This window comes from Podarcis filfolensis (assembly GCF_964270895.1).
Source record: "Podarcis filfolensis genome assembly, chromosome: 1".
In the NCBI taxonomy this organism is placed as follows: domain Eukaryota; kingdom Metazoa; phylum Chordata; class Lepidosauria; order Squamata; family Lacertidae; genus Podarcis; species Podarcis filfolensis.
The window spans coordinates 26781504-26802078 of record NC_139604.1 but is presented as its reverse complement, the minus strand read 5'-3'; the positions used below and the strand labels follow the sequence as shown (position 1 = coordinate 26802078).

At 42.4% G+C, this 20575-nt stretch overlaps 1 protein-coding gene across 3 annotated transcripts in view; it reads left to right on the top strand.

Annotated features, from left to right (window-relative positions):
- Nucleotides 1-790: 790 nt before the first annotated feature.
- Nucleotides 791-20575, top strand: part of LOC310768508 (uncharacterized protein) — a 42398-nt gene continuing 22613 nt past the window's right edge. For 2 of the 3 annotated variants that reach the window (XM_083626637.1, XM_083626636.1), the window contains exons 1-13: nt 791-3352; nt 4278-4846; nt 6754-6774; nt 8209-8268; nt 9924-9977; nt 10514-10558; nt 11840-11866; nt 12319-12363; nt 13334-13378; nt 14463-14516; nt 16474-16542; nt 16939-17007; nt 18852-18920. In XM_083626637.1, coding sequence (XP_083482763.1) covers nt 3196-3352; nt 4278-4846; nt 6754-6774; nt 8209-8268; nt 9924-9977; nt 10514-10558; nt 11840-11866; nt 12319-12363; nt 13334-13378; nt 14463-14516; nt 16474-16542; nt 16939-17007; nt 18852-18920 — 1284 coding nt within the window. In that variant the 5' untranslated portion in view covers nt 791-3195. The remainder of the gene's footprint in view (nt 3353-4277; nt 4847-6753; nt 6775-8208; nt 8269-9923; nt 9978-10513; nt 10559-11839; nt 11867-12318; nt 12364-13333; nt 13379-14462; nt 14517-16473; nt 16543-16938; nt 17008-18851; nt 18921-20575) is intronic. The other variant, XM_083626635.1, reaches the window with a different exon arrangement.

Sequence of the window (20575 nt, the reverse complement as noted above, 5' to 3'; positions counted from 1 at the left end):
GCTAAGCCACCCAGGCAAGAAAGCAGCTGGGCAAAATAAAATTTTGTCCTGAAGCAAAACAGAACTACTTCATAATAAGAACACCATGCAGCTAAGACATTGCTACTAAATAAATATGCACACACACACACATACAAAGCATGAGTAACAAATGATAATTTGGATAGGGGGATTTCTTGCTTCTTACAGATCCGTATCCGAGTTTAACATGTTTCTTTTTGGGGAAAGCTTTGCTGCTTTGTTCTGTCTGGTGTCTCTTCAGCCAGCAACAGAACTTATTTCTCTATCTCTATCTCTCATTTTTTAAGAAGCACACTTCTTCTGAAAACTTTAAGGATTCAGTTGTGCCATTTTTCTTTTCTGTTTTTTTAAGGTTGTCCTAGGCTTGAACCCAGATCCAGATAGACTACTGAACTGTGATTTTTGCAGTAACTTTGCTATCTGGGGGAAATGCAAGCAGGAAACTCCTCTCACAACATTTCAAGGGAAATGGGGTGATACACTGGCTAATTATTGGGGGATAATAAACATGGACTAAAGATGTGAATAACATCACATTTATTTTAGCCCTGATACAGGTGCATGTTAAGATTTTAAAAATATTTGCTGTACTGTTAGGTAGATGAAGCAATTCTGGGTTTACCCATCAGGGCCTATAAGTGAGTGAGTGAGTGAGTGTGTGTGTGTGTGTGTGTGTGTGTGTGTGTGTGTTCTAAGCAAGTAAGCTACTTTAACAAAACAATCAAGAAAATATGAGTTCTGTAGATGACACATGAGACCACATTAATTGGTGTTGCCCCCGAGACTCAAGTCCAGTTTCCAGGTCTCATGAAAATTGAGCTATGATGGCTCTCATATTAACCTGAACTATGGAACAAATATTTCTCAGAATAATGAGACCTAGGTGCAGGCATGTTTGAGGATTGCATTTGTATAAATGAGGTTTCCACATCACCACACACAGAGAAACAGTTTCTTCTCCGCAGCTGAAAGAAAAAATGAAAATCATTTGCCCCCAATGAGTTAAACAACTTTGTTGATTCCAGGTGTGTGAGTACGTAGGTGGGATATAAACTTCGCCATACTACCACACATGGGTTTACTTAGCCTGGGGATGAGTAAAACAAGTGCGAATAAATGTGTCCTGGATGGAATTTGAGTCAGTGTGGCTGTAGCTTTCGGTGGAACTAGATGATTGGAGGAGTGGTCCCTTTCCTTTGTCAAACTTCTTCTTCTCCTCCTGCTCCCCCCTCCTGCTCCCTCTGCAATTCACTTCAAGAGTGGAAGGCTCTGAGCCGGTAACAGCCTAGGCAGCAACCTCAGGCAGAAGTCTCTTCTCCCAGACACAGCACTCGTCACCACAGAACTTGGTGCATCCAACAAGACAGAGGTAAGAATCCTCTCTTGCCTGCCCGCCCCCAGCCGACTGCAGTGTTGTGCAAGGGCAACAAACTGTGCAAGAATTAAGATATCTTTTATAGGCACCAGCCTTTTAGCAGGGAGTTGGATTGCTGTAGGCTTTTTATTGCTCATTCCTCAGACGGTTTGAAACCAATTCACAAAAGATACATGAAGCAGATTTATGTGTCGGGAGATCTTTATCGCCTCCAAAAAAAAAAAAAATCCATGTGACTGGCACTTTCTCTGTGTTTATGCTGGGACTGTGTGTGTAGAATATAGGGCATCGAAATCTCTGCAAGGAGGGCTGAAACTCCCCAACAAACTCTTATCAAGGCAGTTTTTGCCACCAGCAAGCCATAAAAGTGACAGCAGAGGAAACTGTAAAACTAACTGAAGGACAGAGGCACGGGGCTTGTTTATATCTCTGGTGTGAATGTTATTCCTTTTTAAATCCCAATTTCATGTTTGGAAACAGCTCCCAGGGGTGAAATTGAAATTGTTGCAGCATGCGAGTTATTATAGAATCAGGTACTTGACATTGATTTTGGCATCAAACACCAGGCCTTTGGGCAGCTGTTTATATGCAACAGATTCCTCTTGAATGAGACATACTGATCTATATGTAATGCATCCCTCTTAAATAGAAACATACGGGTAAAAATTAATTTGCGGGTGTAGATGCACAATCTGCCACATTCTTTGTTGTCGTTGTTCAAGTTGTGCCACCACCTCAACCTATGGAAGGCAAGCAAAGATTGCTGTACAGCTCTGCCTACCTGTCCTTCAGCTCCATTCTAGACCTTTTGACTGCTTGCTGTCTTTTGGCAGCGGAGTGGGATAAAACCTATGGAAATAACCCAGTATGGCATAGTGGCTAGAAAATTGTACTCATTGGGGTAGGAATTCAAATCCTTGATCTGCCAGAAAGCATTCCAGGTGGTCTAGAGCAAGTCATTATCAATCAGCATACCTTGAAGAGCTACTGTAAAGTACTTTCTAGATTATTGTTGTTGTTATTTATGACTATTGGGTGCCTCTAACCTAGATGCTGTAGTATTATAGAATTTAAAATGAACAATCTGTCCACATGTTTTCAGTCTATGGACTGTTGGTGTGTGTGTGGAAGTGAAATATAACTTAAATACTATAAGTTGCTTGAACTCCTTGGAGGAAGGAGAAGATAAAAATTTGCCAAATAATATTTTTTTAATATAGTAAATATGGCAAAGCCTGTTGCTGCATGCAGTGGTATCATTGCAAGTGACATTTCCTAGGAAATGCTAGATGAATGGATCATGTGCTTTTATTTGTTTATTTAAGGTATTTATATACAGTGGTACCTCTGGTTACGAACTTAATTCATTCCAGAGATCCGTTCTTAACCTGAAACTGTTATTAACCTGAGGTACCACTTTAGCTAATGGGGCCTCCCGCTGCCACCATGCCGCCAGCACACAATTTCTGTTCTCATCCTGAAGTAAAGTACTTAACCCAAGGTACTACTTCCGGGTTAGCGGAGTCTGTAAAACGAAGTGTTTGTAACCCGAGGTACCACTGTACTGTTTAATAATTGACATTTGTAAGCAATGTACATTAAATTACAGTACATTTTAAAAAGCCATCAAAGAACAATTAAAAATCATCATAAAACCTTTTCGCTAAGGTGGTAACAAGGAGATCTCCATTTTGCAAGTAGAAAACTAGCTTTTGTTTGCTTTGCATTTTTGTATTGTGTGCTTTGTTTTGCTTTCGCAATCACAATTTCTTGTGTCTTTTTGGCCAACAAAGCAAACCATGTCCTCTAGGTTATGGTGGCTTTTGTTCCTGCTGGACCACCAAGTCTTTTTGGCACAGAACACCAACGAAGAAAAAAGAAATGGAATCAGAAAACAGAAGCCCAAACCATTCCTCTCAAATGCAGTAGAAAAATATCCCAATCCAAGTGACCAAGGTGACTACTTTGAATTTTAACAGATTCTTTGAAATGGTCGGTTCTGATCCCAAAGTTTATCTGGATGGGATTGCTTTGAAATGTATTAAAGTCTGAACACACGTGCGAGGAAGGACCGTGGTGAAGTGGTAGGCAGGAGTGGCCAATGTGATGGCCAATGTGCCACTTCCCAACAGTGGTGTTGCTGCTACTTACTGGGATGGGGCAGGGGTAAAATACAAAACAAAATGGCAGCTGCTCAGATTCACTTCTCCCCAAACTGTATTTCACCTCACCCCTGAAGTATTGGCAAAATGTCGATTTCAAGGTGGGTGGGACTGCTGAGAAATTTCTGAGAAATTGTTCTTGCCACTTCAGCCCAACTCTAATGGGAGTAACATTCTCTACAGTTATCAAATGATTAACCTAGGCCTCGTTCACACCATATATATAAAGAAGAGTTTGGATTTGATATCCCGCTTTATCACTACCCGAAGGAGTCTCAAAGCGGCTAACATTCTCCTTTCCCTTCCTCCCCCACAACAAACACTCTGTGAGGTGAGTGGGGCTGAGAGACTTCAAAGAAGTGTGACTAGCCCAAGGTCACCCAGCAGCTGCATGTGGAGGAGCGGAGACGCGAACCCGGTTCACCAGATTACGAGTCTACCGCTCTTAACCACTACACCAAACTGGCTCTCAGTGTGGTCTACTACAGTACCATTTTAAACAGTCATGCCTCCCCCCACAAAGAATTCTGGGAACCGTGGTTTATGAAGGATGCTGAGAGAGTTGTTAGGAGGCTCTTCTCCCCCACCCCACCCCACTGCCGCCCCAGAGCCCCAGTTCTCTGTGGAGAGGGTAGACGCTTTTGAGAACTGTAACAGACCATAGCTCCCGTAATATGGCTGTAATGTAAATTATTTACCTGGTGATGTGTTATTTCTAGATGAAGACTGCATTCTGGAAATGGCTTTCCTTCTGGACAGTTCAGAGAGTGCAAAGAACTTCAATCACGAACAACAGAAGAAGTTTATCTTGGAGATAGTGGACAGGATGAAAGGGCTGCAGCTCAGCTCTGGACGTTCCCTCAGCTGGAGGACGGCCTTGCTGCAGTACAGCAGCACTGTCCTCATAGAGCAAACTTTCAGAGATTGGAAGGGCCCAGATGCCTTTAAATCCCGCATCGCCCCCATCACCTACATCGGCCACGGCACCTACACCACTTACGCCATCACCAACCTCACGCAGCTCTACATGACCGAGGGGACTCACGGTAGCGTGAAAGTAGCTGTGCTCTTGACGGACGGAGTGGACCACCCCAGAAACCCAGATATTTTCTCAGCCACTGCCGATGCTAAACACCAAGGCATCGTGTTCTTCACAGTGGGGATGACCAGAGTGGCCGAGGAGGTGGCCAATGCCGCCAAGCTTCGGCTCCTGGCCAGTGTCCCGGCATCCAGGTTTGTCTTCAATCTGCAAGAGAAAGGAGTTGTGGAGAGAATTCTCAAAGAAATGGTAGGGACAAAGATTTCAGTGGGGCCTATATAAAGCGTATATTATACTTAACAGAATATAAGTGTACTCTGCACTTCTAGTATTATAATAATGGTGTCGTCTCTATCCCTGCTCTTTGCCCCAGGAGTCCTTGTTCTCAAAGAGGCCCCTGGTGGGGAACGTACTCAAAGAGTTCTGTTACCCGCCTTTCATCACAGGACTCTGCTGTGTTTTGCTTTATATGCAGTGTTTTCTTGCCTGTCTTCCCTTACATAATTCTTCTCCTGACACCTCCTGTACAGTGTCTACTTCTGCCTGTTCTTCTTCCTCTATTCCCTCCTCATTGCCTTCACCGAGACAACATAAATTTCTTTTGCAGTTTGTCTCTTTTCCTTCTACCTACTCGTAAATCTCTCTTCTGTGTTTCTCCTCTGTTTCTCCCATACCCCTCCTTCCTGCTGTGACCCCTAGATGCTGCCCTTTTATCTCTCGAAGGATGCCAACCACCACTTCCAGCTCCCACTCCTCAACTGTGTGTGTCACCTCAACTGCAGCATTTCTCAAGCTCAAGCAGGGAGTGACAGCATCTGTCTCAGTCCTTTCACAAATGAGTTGTACCCAAAAACTGACATGAGCAGAAGGCCACACCCTTCACACAACATTTCTTTCCTCTCAACTCCTTTCCATGTGGACGAGAATGACTGAAGAAGGCCATAGCTTCAACATTATCTCAGCTGTGGTAGTTTATTAAACACACACACACACAACTAGATTTTTTGTTGTTGCTGCACAACTTGGTTTCACTTTTATTCACAAGGCCACATAATCAATTCTGAACTTTTAAGGTTTGTCAATTCAGTATTAATGGGTGCTGACTAGGACTGGGCCCTAGGCATTTTGCTGCCTGAAGAAAGTGACAAAAGGGAGTATGTACCCCTTTGCATTTCATATGCGGAAGGTGACTGGATTGGACACTGACCATAAGAAAACATCCTCCTGGGGGCAGCAGGCTAGTTTAGGGGGTAGAAGCAATATTTCTATCATGACATTCATTCAGTCATTCGTTTTATATATTTAATATCATTGCTTCTAAGTATGGTAAGCCCACAACGTACATAAGGGTAACGTTTCAAGGATCGTGCATGTCACTTTCGATCCTTCATTTGCATACAAACTATCCAATCACTGAACGTCACTTTTGATCCTTCATTTGCATAACTATCTACAGTATCCCCCTGCTGGCCCAGAGTGAGAACTTCAGTACATAACAGTGCCTAAAGCCAATATTGTGTCTAGTCAAAACTTAATGGGTTCAATGGCGGGTGGGATTGCCAAAGCCATTTCCCCCAGATCTCTCTCTATCTATCTATCTATCTATCATCTATCTATCTATCTATCTATCTATCTATCTATCTATCATCACCTGCCATGCCTGTAAAACTCAATGTGCACAAGCTAACTGCGCATAAGTTACGGGCTTCCTGTAGTTTACAAAGTGCAAAACCAGTTACTCAAACATTTACATGTAAACATTCATAATCAATATTCACAATAAAAGAATTCCATCAAAATTAATTGGTTTGCAGCATAGAATTCTCCAATTTGGATTAAACATCCCCAGTGCTTGAACTCTGGGGACACATTCCTTACATGATGATAGGCTTTTATACAGTGATATTTAACACTGCATTCCTAATTTGTGGGTTTTAATTGAATCCCTAGGGAGCACATATCTATGCCTTGAACAACCAGAAATACTACTCTGCTTCTTCCTATGATTTGTTGTGTTTGTGTACAAGAAATAGGCATATGCTGGCCCTATGTCAGCACCTTCCCAGCCAGCAAAGTCTTTTTTTTTCATTTTTTCTCACAGTGTGCCTTGTTACTTATAAAATAATTAATTTGTTTGCACTTATTTGTCTCCCCAGAAAGAACTGGCAGAAGAAGGGGTAAGTCTTAACTGTGAACTGGGTACGATGGATTACATCTACAGCATTTTAAATTAAGAGTGGTGGTGAAACAACAAACTATCTTTCCAAAACTATGTTCATTATTACCATTTCAGTAAATTAAAACAAATAGAAAAAGAAGAATAAGTCTTGCTAAATGATGAGCACTAAAAAGTGAAATAAGAAAATGTAAATTTGTTTGGTCTTTGATGCATCTTGTAGTTTCCGGTTCCAGCAATAGTTTGAATATATCTATAACCTAATGCTAACTCCCAAGGGTATCACATAAGAAAATAAGAAGAGCCTTCCTCCAACATGCCAGAGGCCATTTTAGTTTTTTTTGGTCCAGTATTGTCTTCTCAGGACGCGGGTGGCGCTATGGGTTAAACCACAGAGCTTAGGACTTGCTGATCAGAAGGTCTGCAGTTCAAATCCCCACGATGGGGTGAGCTCCCTTTGCTTGGTCCCTGCTCCTGCCAACCTAGCAGTTTGAAAGCACGTCAAAGTGCAAGTAGATAAATAGGTACCGCTCCAACGGGAAGGTAAATGGCGTTTCCGTGCGCTGCTCTGCTTCACCAGAAGCAGCTTAGTCATGCTGGCCACATGACCTGGAAGCTGTATGCTGGCTCCCTCAGCCAATAAAGCAAGATGAGTGCCGCAACCCCAGAGTCAGCCACGATTGGACCTAATGGTCAGGGGTCCCTTTACCTTTATTTATTACCTTTATTGTCTTCTCACAGTGGATAACAAGATGCCTATGAAAATCACACAAGCTGGACACAATCACAATTATAATGTCCTGATTGTGGTGCCAATAAATTGGCTTTCCAAACCATGCTGCCTCTGATCCTGGACATAATACAGTCCTCATGACTAGTAGACATGGATAGTCTTGAAAGAAGGGTTTGTCTCATCCCTTTTTTAAAAAGCCATCCAGGTTGGTGGCAGTCACAACATCTTGTGTTAGCAAAGACCAAAGTTTAACTCTGCTGTATATGAAAAAGAACTGAATCACTGTTGTTAGAGTACTTCTACACCACACAGACATTTGAGATTCCGTCCAGCTATAGTTCACCCAGGACTACTAGAAAAATCTGAAATGGAGATATTTGTAAATTTATCACTTCAATAGGGAACACAAAATTCAGCACCAGCCAGAAAGCTGAAACATGAACAAGAAGTATGGATTCAATAATGAAATGAGAAATGTAAGTTTTGACTGTGTTGTGGGGAAACTGTGAAAATATTGATTAGAAAACTGTACCGTAAAACAGCATCCATTTTCAGTACTGTAAAGCAATAGGATGCTCTTTCAAGATTAGATCTTTCCTACTTGTGGTTAAATAAATAAATTATAGGAAAATAAAAGAGCTGTAGAGCTTTCTGCCTAGGTGGGAACTGATGATTAATTTGTATGGTTATTTCTATTTGAAGTGTCCCCAGCCTCCTATATGTAACTGTGAAAAAGGAGAAAGGGGTCTTCCTGGCCCTGCTGTAAGTATCTTTCCCCCCCATTTACTTTCTTCTTATTTTATTTATCTTATTAAAAAATTATACACTACTTGATTGTAAACAATCCCAGAGTAGTTTACAAAAACCGCTTATTTTTTCATTGCAAAATTAAAAAATAAATCTTTTTGGTGGCATTATTTTAATAATTACCAGTATTATCTATTTCATTAAATACATATTCAGAGACAACAGCTGAGTGATCCAGAGAGAATAAGATGTTCATTCATAAATGATAGGGTCCTTGATTGTGTGGAGAGCCTTCAGCTGTACAGATGAGGGCTACCTACATAACAGCTATAATGTAATGCTAAGCTAAATCATGGTTTAGTGTGAATGTGAAAATGTAAGGGTTTTCATGAAGAGATTGCAGCTGGAAAGGGAAAATCAGCATTATATGATGGGGGGGGGAATATAAGCTGGCATGTTGATGCCAATGATGTGTGAACGTTACTGAAACCCTGTGTGCATGAGAATCGCCAGTCTTACAATAAACACCTGTCTGGAAGGGACTGCTTCGTGGTCTGACGAAAGACAGAAGAAGCACAGGAAAAATATAGCATGGCAATGATTGGATGATGGTGCCATGAAGATGCCCTACAAGAAGCAACTGAGCAAAGCATGGCAATTTCACACTAAATGCCAAATGTGGAAGCACCTTTAGAATCAAATCATGGTGTGCCCCCCCCCAAAAGAGTCTAAGAGCACTTCCAGCCCTTAGACTCTTTGGGATGGGGTTCAATCTCATGTTGTGTGGTTGTAAGTGGCTTGGGAGGTCTTGTGCAACAAACTTGCTTCCCCAAAAGATTGGATATATTTATTTATTAATTTGCAACAAGTACAGTGGTACCTCGACTTAATTCGTTCCGGAGGTCCGTTCTTAACCTGAAACTGTTCTTAACCTGAAGCACCACTTTAGCTAATGGGGCCTCCTGCTGCTGCTGCTGCGCTGCCGGAGCACGATTTCTGTTCTCATCCTGAAGCAAAGTTCTTAACCCGAGGTACTATTTCTGGGTTAGCGGAGTCTGTAACCTGAAGCATATATAACCTGAAGTGTATGTAACCCGAGGTACCACTGTAGTGGGAAAATGCACTGGAAAGTGTAGGGTTTTGTTATGTATTTTTGTGCTTTTATACTGTAAACCACCCTGTGATCCTCAGATGAAGGGTGGTATATGAATGTAATTAACAACAACAACAACAACAACAACAACAACAACAACAACAACAACAACAACAACAACACTTGCTTTAGCATAACATCATCTAATTGCACAGGGTGAATGCTTAATAAAAAAAAGGGCACCTGGAAACACCCTAATATAAAACATATGTTCATGAAAACATTATTATCTACCAATGAGCTGTTTAAAAGCTGAGAATGACCCGGGAAAATGCATTCTGACCAATGTAGCTCTTGCACTGATTGGAGCATGACTTGCTTTTAAGCTTCAGGTGTGAGAGGGAAATCTTTAGAACTTTACTTATTTCCTGCAATCATAGAATCATTTTCTTAATAGTAAGAATATAAGCCAAGGGGTCTCCCCCCTTCCTTTGCATGTTTAAAAATGCAATTAACAGATGAAGTTTAAACACAAGGCTTTCCATTTAACTTCCCTCTGTTGTTTTTCTGCTTCCAGGGTAAAAAGGGCCGTCCCGGTGATGATGGAGCCCCTGGTCCAAAGGGCGTGAAGGTAACATGACATTGGATTTAATTGAAATGCTCATTGATTAACATTAGTAATTTAAGATGGGAGCAAGCTGAAATAAAAGCATGCTCAGTCGCCACATAGCAGTTTACAAGTGAGGGGGTATAAATCATTCTAAATCAGTGGTTCCCAACATTATTATATATTTTTTGGCCATGCCCCACCTAAGCATCTCTAAAATCCTGATGCACCCCGTCCCCCATGACATATAATTCTTATTATTCAAAAAGTGAGGAAGCCTAAAAGGCCATTAACTCATTCTCGAATTGCCTCCTTTAAAAATCAAATTCCCCCCTGTGGGGGGGGGGTTGTCCCATGTTGGGAACCACGGTTCTAAAACATCCACATTTCTGAATAAGAATTATGTTTTGCATTGAAGATGGAGCTAGTTTGAACGGCAGGGTACATTTTTCCTATCTGTTTTCAGCAATATATAATGTAATCGTAACTTAAATGGACAACATTTTCACTGACTACAGAATGTTAAGCAAAGTAATAACCCAACACCCTGATGCTTCTAGGGGGAGCCAGGCTTAAATGGAATTCCAGGAAGAGATGGAACAGAGGTAAAAAGTGTGTGTGTGTGTGTGTGTGTGTGTGTGTGTGTGTGTATTCTATTATGTATTTATTTACTTTGAGGGAAATGCCATTATTTAAAAACACATCTGCCCCATATACCGTATTTTTCGCTCTATAAGACGCACCAGACCACAAGACGCACCTAGTTTTTGGAGGAGGAAAACAAGAAAAAAAAATATTCTGAATCTCAGAAGCCAGAACAGCAAGAGGGATCGCTGCGCAGTGAAAGCAGCAATCCCTCTTGCTGTTCTGGCTTCTGGGATAGCTGCGCAGCCTGCATTCGCTCCATAAGACGCACACACATTTCCCCTTACTTTTTAGGAGGGAAAAAGTGAGTCTTATAGAGCAAAAAATACGGTATATCACTGCTCCTTTTTGATCTCATTTTTACTTTTTGTGTATACCTTCTTAAAATGCAAGAGAATATAAAGAAGGGTGTGAAGAAAATAACTTGAAAGCAGCAATGTCAAAGGGCAAAAAAAATGCAAAAAAAAAAAGACTGCTCATTCTACTCATGGTTATGTAAGATTCACTTTGAACAATAACTTAGCAACATGTGAGCCATTGCTACTCCCAAGTCCTAAGATCTCACATAAAACCTCTGAATCATGTGATTCAGGTTGCTCGTGTGCTTCCAAATCATGTCAGCAATATTTTTGCCGTATTTCCAGAACTGGAATGACATGGGAAATGGCTGGCTTTTGGCACTCACAATGGCACCCAATGGCATTTGCAGAGCCAGCTTTATTACATATTTTCATATCTGAAGCATAAATCAAGACAATACTCACTCTACACACAAGAGCTCATTGGTCTGCTTTTGGAGTGTTTTTCATCACACAGATCTAGTGATGGAAAGCAGCACCCGTTCTGAAATTTGCAGAGCAACTTCTGAAACTTTTCAGGGGTTTGATTTCTCCTCCCCACCCCACCCCAAAGGCAAAGAAACCTTAATCACCAAATGCAAGCAAAGCAGGCTGGATGAAGCCAGCCAATAAATTTGTCATTTCTGTTACCCATTCTAAAACTCTGGATTAATAAGTAAGATTTATTTTCCTAGTACTTGCCGTAAATTTTGCTGCTGCTGCTGATATATGTATATATACCCCACCTTTTCCCTTGACAGGGATTCAACGCGGCTTACAGATAAAATAGGAGCAGCTAAAAACATAGCCGGGGGGGGGCAGGAACCAGAATTAGTGATTACTGTTTAGTGTCAGTAGCAATTTAATCAATATGCATTCTGCTCTTCTTCTTTTTCCCATCAGGGAAAATCTGGATACAAAGGAGAAAAGGTATGGATTTTTCGCCTTCTTGAATCAACTAGGTGCTAAAGACCAATACAGCCATATTGATTACAGTGGTACCTCGCAAGACGAAATTAATTCGTTCCGCGAGTCTTTTCATCTTGCGAGTCTTTTCGTCTTGCGAAGCACGGTCAAGTCACAACTGCACCTCTTCAAGCGGTTTTAAGGAAAAGGAAACAAACTCGCAAGACGTTTTCGTCTTGCGAAGCAAGCCCATAGGGAAATTCGTCTTGTGAAGCAACTCAAAAAACGAAAAACTCTTTCGTCTTGCGAGTTTTTCGTCTTCCGAGGCATTCGTCTTGCGAGGTACCACTGTACTGGATTTGAGGACAAAGAATTTAGCATCTAAAATAGAATGGGAATGGGTGGGGGATAAAGCACTGCCAAGAACATTACACATTTTTCAAAGTAATGATTGATTGTGCTTTTCTCAATCTAAGGGTGAAAGAGGCGAATGTGGAACACCAGGAATAAAAGGCGACAGGGTAAGTAACTAGCTGATGGTCAACTACATCAGATTGCAATGTAAGGACTTGTATAATCAGAAACTGTGCCGCTCATAGAACTTCTAGGCCCAGTGCTGCAATAGTAGTGTGAGCAATGTGTAAACAATATAGGTAAAGGTAAAGGGACCCCTGACCATTAGATCCAGTCGTGGCCGACTCTGGAGTTGCGGCGCTTATCTCGCTTTACTGGCCGAGGAAGCTGGCGTACAGCTTCTGGGTCATGTGGCCAGCATGACTAAGCCACTTCTGGCGAACCAGAGCAGCGCACGGAAATGCCATTTACCTTCCTGCCAGAGCGGTACCTATTTATCTACTTGCACTTTGACGTGCTTTCGAACTGCTGGGTTGGCAGGAGCAGGGACCGAGCAACAGGAGCTCACCCCGATCGGCAAGTCCTAGGCTCTGTGGTTTAACCCACAGTGCCACCTGCATCCCTTTGTGTAAACAATACCATTATAATAAGTATTATTAGCCCTTATAGCCCACCTTTTCCTCCAAGGAACTCAAGGTAGCGTACTTGGTTATCCCTCTCCTCATTTAATCCCCACAACAACCCTTTGAGGTAGGTTAAGCTGAGAGGCAGGGACTGGCCCAAGGTCACCCAGTGACCTTCATGTCTTAGTGGGGATTTGAACCCTGGTCTTCCAGGTCCATGTCTGACATTCTAACCACTATACCACACTGGGTGTCATGGGTAGGGGCGGGGAGAAAGAGAGACTTATTGGAGAGAAAATAGTCCTGAAATGCTAGGTACATATTTGCAGAGAGCGTGATAATACAAACTGGATTTTTAAATATCTAGTTTGACGTTGGCCTTTCTGCCCATGTTTCAATTATCCTTCCCACATTTGAATCATTTTGTTTTTCCCTTGCTGGTGATTCACTGTATGATTTGAAATATTTTGCACTGTATATGGGCTCACGTATAATTCCTCCTCTTATCACTCAGGGTCCAGAAGGCCCAGGTGGACCAAGAGGCCTCCGAGGTCTTCAGGTAAATGAACAGAGAGTGGAAGGGCTTTGCTTCAAGACTGTGCTAGCTGCCATCTTTCTGAAGCTAAATTGTCCCTCCTGTGAATTATATGTTGGCTGTCAGTCACTGATGCCAACTCCCCATCCCATCACTCTTCGTGTCCCTGGAACTGTGGGCTATCTATATCCAACTGATCACTGCACTCTGCAGGTGAGGACTTCCTGTAGAAACTTCTCATCAAGAAGTCTGTTCTGTACAGTGTAAGAATCAGACCTTTAGTGTGGTGGCACCTGCCCTTTGAAACTATCTCCTGTTACGTATCAGACCAGTACCATCTCTAGTATTATGTTTTTAAGGCGCCTATTGAAAATCTTCCTTTTCCAACAAGGCTTTTAAGTGGAGATTTTTCTGTCTCTCTGTGTGTTTGTATTGGACTCGAAATAATATTTTAATTGTTGGTGTTTTCATAGTTAAATCACTTCAGGATGTTTTATGGGATGTGCTTAATAAATGAAATAAATCAGTAACCCATGGTTAACAAGCTGATGAATGACTGACCTTCTTCTGTTTCTTCCTGTATTTAGAGAATTAGTCTCTGTAGTCCTCACATACCTTTAACAAAGGGGGTGGGGAACACACATGGGGGGGGGCGTTGTGTCACAGAGAAGGGAAAGCCTTTTCACAGCCATTTTCTTTAACCATTAGCCTAATACGGTTAAGGTAGCAATGCCCAAGTCAGGATTCTCCAGCAGGCTGAAAGACCTTTCTTGTGGGTTGCCAGTCTGCTAGTAATGGGTTTTATGAGCTAAAAGCACAACAGACTGAAAGAATCTTACAGATCAGAGCTTCAAATGGAAAAAAACAAGTGCATATGATACAGGTTTTTGAAGGCCATGAAACTAAAGGCAGTGTAATCATTTCCAATGCAAAACGAACCAGGATAAACTGATGGTAAGTGAATGTAATAGGCAAATATCACAATTATTTGAACACTGAATAAACTGTTTTGTGTGGATTGAAGTAAAATAGTCATATTCCTATTTAACGATGCACTCGGCCAAGGTCTTTTTAAAAAATAAATAAAAAATGCCTTCCTGTTTAACAGGGTTCCCAAGGACTGCCTGGAGACCAAGGACCTGAAGGAATGCAAGGATCAAAGGCAAGACTCTTAACATTAATTTAATTCTAAACGCTGTGAGAGACTGCTGCTACCTTTGCAATTTTGGGGCCCACTTTTGCTTTCACTCACGTTGGCCCGGTTCATGCGCCATATGAAACTGGAAAACCAAAAACTGTTAAAAAGAAACATGGTGCCCTGCAGATGTTGTTGGACTCCAACTCCTCTCAGCCCCAGCCATCATGACAAATGGTATGGGATGATGGGAACCGCTGGCCAACAACCTATGGAGGTTTCCACACTGGCTGCCCCTGTAAACCATGGCTTGGAAACCCATTGCCTTCCAGGTGTGGTTGGACTCCCAGTTCCCATCAACCTCAGCCACCATGGCCAATGATCAAGGATGATGGGAATTGTAATCTGGTAACATCTGGAAAGGCCCACAGGCTCTTCATCCCTGAGGAAAATGTTGTTACTATTCAGATATTTCCTCTGCTATGAATTCTATCCATCTTAGCTGTGCTGAAACTGACTTTTCCGGCCGTGTCTGCAAAACCACCAAATGGAACATCTAAGAAGCAAGAATCAACTCCGTTGTCATTCAACAGCGAGATGTCATATGACATTCCACATCACAAAAAAATCCCCTTCAAGGGACTTCAGCCCATTCAGAGCTTTGTATGGCTTTAAGCCGCAGGGAACCATTAAAGTACAGCTCATAAATAACACCTTGTTGAGGCTTTTTATGACACTTGAATTTCTTCTCAAAAGCAAGAGAAAGCTATTTTTTCTCCAGGCCATCTCTCCAACAATGGGACAGAACATGAGTATTAATTAGTAAGAAATAGATCCACACACAACTGCTTTCTTCCACTTTGAGATTATTTTTTGTTACCATGCTGTTCTGTATTCCGTGAGGAAAACAGTCCTCATAGCAATTCAGCTTGCGTTTGGCTTTCATGCTGGTTACCATGCATGTAGCAACCCAGAAGGTCACATTAGACTCTTTCAAAAGTGCTTTTCTTGAGAATAGCATGGAGAGGGGGGTTGATTGTAAAATCCGCTTCAAGTTGGGCACATGTGGTTGGGTCAGTTTCCATGTGGGCAATTTCCAATTTTGCATCTATTACTTTCATCCCCAATTAAATTTTAGTGTCATATTCTGACGTGGCCAGGGTTGGCATGAGGGGGGCATCAATCGCCTGCCCCCGAGCTGGATCACCACAAGGGCCCGGATGCCCAGCTGTAACACCTCCCACCGCGGAATATTAGCGGTTCTACCCCAAAAAGCACTGCTGTGCATTGATGAAATAGCACACTAAAAAAAATATTGGTGCAATCATATGCTCAGTCACATCAAGACTGCTTTTCTTTTTCTTTTTCTGGCAGTGTATCAGCGGGGCCATGACATTGTTCAAGGGGCAAAAGATGGAAAGGAACTGAAAGCTGCAACATAGTGGGCACGCTCTGATTCCAGAATTGATTTTAGAAATTATCCTTGTTAAATTGGAATTCACAAGCAGGGCAAAACAGGGCGGTGCAAACCAATGTTCAATGCAGGAGCACAACAAGGAAAACCCACTCATCTTTTCTACTTCTGCTAATTCCTTCTATGTTTGGATGTGTTTCCCAGTCTTGTTTCATTTATTATTCCCACTCTAAGCAATCTGCTAGTTTTATCATGGCAGAAGCATTATGATACATATTGCGAAAGCAATTCCCCCGCAACTTACGAGCATTTAACTTGCGCACATTCAGCTTTACACGTGTGGCAAAAAATTAAAAGGGGGTTGAGGTTCCAGGAAAAATGGCTTTGGCCATTTAAGACTGAACCCCAATTGACCATACAGAATTTGGCTTTGGAACTTAACCCCCACATAAGTTGTGGGCTTATTGTACCTTAATTTAAGGGCAGGAGGGAGGGAGGAGCAGGTTTTCTTCTCTCTGAAACCCTATCAAAAAGTTGAAATCAGTTCTTTTGTTTTGCAATTTTCTAAAGGGTGAAAGAGGCCTGCCTGGCCCTGCTGGACTGACTGGAGAAACGGGAGTAGGGTTGCCTGGCCCCAAGGTAAAAATGCCAATCATATAGCCTACTGTGCAGAAGGACAGCTGCTGAAATAATATATGGCTGGATTAAAAAAACAACCAAAAACAACTTAAAACAAGGATAAATGATGTCTTTGTAATACCTGAAAGGTATTCTGGATGCAGTTCAAATACATTCATACCATTAAAAGGGGGGGAGGGAACGCACAGAATGGTGTAACTCTTAGTAGTTTATTGGTAATAAAATTTGACATATATAGAGAGACAGAGGGGCAAATGAAGTTATTATTACAGGTATCAGATTTGTTTTACTTCCCTCTAGTCTTCTTAATATCACTGTATTAAATCAAAGAATGCTGCTTCATTTCAGTGTCCATAATTTTGTTCAAATCCAAAAATAACATATCTTTTTCTGAAGGGTGACATTGGTTTAACAGGAAGACCAGGCCCTGTTGGGCCACCTGGAGTTGGAGAACCAGGTTTACCGGTATGTACTGTAAGTGGGGAGATCACACGGGGGGAATCCCTTAGTAACAAATAATTGCACCTTGATATGCAAAAATCAGTGCACATAAAAAGAAAGAGTGGCTCTGATCCACTCAAGGTTTGGTTCCTGGTTCTTTACTTTTTTCAGCCTTTCTTATTCAACTTCTCTTACAAGTTCTTTTCAAAGTAGTTACCTCTTTAATGGAGATGATCTACAACTCTGTGTTCCAGATCTTTCACCTCTTTCTGATTGCTTTCTTGTTTCTTCTGTGCTATGTAATCTCACCCCATTTGTGTATCTGGCTTGTGGACATCCTTCTATTATCCTCCATGTCTTTCTTTGGCTCAGATGGAACGGGAGTGTGATTGTTGAAGAATAAGAGATACCTCTTGGTCTTTTCATTCTTTTATCTGAGGAACTGCCAACTCTTGTTCTCGGTGTCTCTAAGCTGTGTTCTTTCCTTCCATTTTCCATTTGTGTTTTTGTCTTCCATCTATGGAAACTATGACCACTGTGTTAATTCTGTAATGTCTCTTGACTATGGTGACGCCCTCTGTTGTGGCTTCCTGTCTCCCACCTTCTTCTTCTTGACTTGTTTGTTCTCCTTTTCTATAGCATGTTCATTTTCAGTTCCCTTTTTTGGGGGATGGGGTGTCTACAAATGTTTACACTCTACTCATCCAGTTTCAGAAGTAGCCAATTTGTGGACCTCCAGATACTGCTGGTCTCAAGTCCCATCACCCATGATTATTGGCCACACTGTCTGAGGCTGATGGGAGTTGGACTCTCAACAATATCCAGAGGTCACCACATTGGCAACCTCCAAATTTCTTGTTCATATTTATACATCCACTTACCTGCTTCATTCTGAGATAGTTTCTAACTTGTCGTAGTAAATACAAACATAACTTTAGAAGTGAGAATGAAACATACTAATTAGCAAAAGGATCCTGGTAGTTCTTCAGTTATACTGGCAGTGCCAGCCGCCCATTTTGTATACCACTTGTGGGGTGGGGGGGTGTTGTTTACAATCAACACAGTATATACATTTATGGAATAAATTTTAAACATTCATCTGCAGGGAAATACTGAGTTTGTTTTAGGAAGGGTTTTCGTCTCAACTTATGCAAAGCTATAATATTTCCTACTAGATCAGGCCTACACTCTGGGCGAGTTTCCAGCACCATAGAACATGTGTATGTCATCAGCATCCTCTGCAATGCATCTAGAACAGGGTTTCCCGAACTTGGGTGTCCATCTGTTTTGAGGCTATAACTTCCATCATCCCTAGCTAGCAGGACCAGTGGTCAGGGATGATGGGAATTGTAGTCCCAAGACAGCTGGAGACACAAGTTTGGGAAACCCTGCTCTAGGGGTTCTGTCAAACACACACACAATCTCCTCAGCAAACAAGAAAATATGGAAATAATTCCCTAGAATGTGGGCAAACCACTGCATCTGTTTTAAAAGACTTGCTTAACTTTAAGCTTGAGTGAGCCCATAAAGAATCTATTATTAAAGTTGATCTTATACTTGACTGCATTTTCAGGCTATTACAGGGTAAACCTTGCAGGCTCACATGTTTAAGCCTTTTCTTTAATGGTGCCGGGAGCGGGGGGACTCCTAGCATAATCCAGTATAACTTGTTATACCTGGAGTTCATAGCTGTCTGCTGTTTGATGTATCATGGAAAAAGCTACTTTTGCTTTTCATAAATATAGCATTACTTTAGCAATTTAGGGCAGGTTGAGACTAGGCTCCAAACCACAAAGATGTATGAAGATCCTACTTTGATTGATTTGCTATTGATTTCCAGAATTTTGCTTTCAAAAACATTTTTACAGGGGCCTCAGGGACCACAAGGTATTCAGGGAGAAAGAGGATCTCCAGGAGAAGGGCTTCCAGGACCAAAGGTACAAAAGAGTTTTGCTTTAAAAATGCCATGGCATATAAATGACCTTTTAAAGTGTTTGTGCAAGCCCATTTCCAAACTTGGAATTATCAAAACGTACCTGTACATAGAAATGTGTTGCTTTTCATTGTCAGAATGAAAAGTCCTCAGAACCTGCACGCTGTAGCTGGAGACCTGTTCAGCATCAATAACAACTTTAGCACTTAGGCTGTGGACACACTCCCATTTATTCTGCATTCAGTGCTCTCCCACCACAGTTTTGGGAAGCACATGACATTAGCCACAGTAAGAATCTAAGACTGTACAGTGACATAGGCCATAAAAAGAGCTGTCCCACTCCATTCAGTCAAGCTGCATCAGCTCTGGGCTTATATTTCTTTTCTTTTCTTTTCTTTTTTCAACTGTTTTTATTTATTCTCATGGTACAGAAGATAAATTTTGAGAAAACAATTGTTACAACAATCTGGACTTATATTTCTTAACCAAGTGGAGGGAGGAAGCTGGATTAAAAGATAGAGTGCAAGCTCCCCACTCCCCAGAACGACCTGGGGCATGCTCCAAGAAGAGGGTAAGAGGTAAAAGGTAAAGGTAAAGGTATCCTTGCCCATACGGGCCAGTCTTGCCAGACTCTAGGGTTGTGCGCTCATCTCACTCTAGAGGCTGGGAGCCAGCGCTGTCCGCAGACACTTCCGGGTCACGTGGCCAGCGTGACAAGCTGCATCTGGCGAGCCAGCGCAGCACACGGAATGCTGTTTACCTTCCCGCTAGTAAGCGGTCCCTATTTATCTACTTGCACCTGGGGGTGCTTTCGAACTGCTAGGTTGGAAGTTGCTGGGACCGAGCGACAGGAGCGCACCCCGCCGCAGGGATTCGAACCGCCGACCTTTCGATCAGCAAGTCCTAGGCGCTGAGGATTTTACCCACAGGGCCACCCGCGTTAAGCTGTTAAGCATTATGGCAAGGCTGGGCAGTCTTCAGACTTGAAGGATCTACTTTGTTTTTTACTACAACCTCAAGGTCCACCAATCAGACCTGGGTGCAAAGTAGTGGTTTGGAGTGGAGGCTTTGAGGACATGGAGTTAAGGAACAAGGTGCCTCGGAACACATGTTCAACCCAGGAATTTGTTTTCAGAGCTGAGTCTGGGCTCACAATCCTGCCCCACCTAAATCTAGTCCTGGTTTCCCCTTCAAGCTTTCTTCACCTCCACAGGCTAATTTAGGCAGTGGGAAGAAGCTTTTTCCCCCCTGTTGCTATTGTTCAGACCATAATTCCTATTGATCTGTCACCCTGAGATTCCCCAGTAGATTAGGATCTATCTACCTTTTGCCCTTTGGGGACACAGGTGGCGCTGTGGGTTAAACCACAGAACCTAGGACTTGCCGATCAGAAAGTCGGCAGTTCGAATCCCTGCAACGGGGTGAGCTCCCGTTGCTCGGTCCCTGCTCCTGCCAACCTAGCAGTTCAAAAGCACAAAGTGCAAGTAGATAAATAGGTACCGCTTTGGTGGGAAGGTAAACAGTGTTTCCGTGCGCTGCTCTGGTTCGCCAGAAGTGGCTTAATCATGCTGGCCACATGACCCAGAAGCTGTCTGAGGGCAAACGCCGGCTCCCTCGGCCAATAAAGCGAGATGAGCGCCGCAACCCCATAGTCGGTCA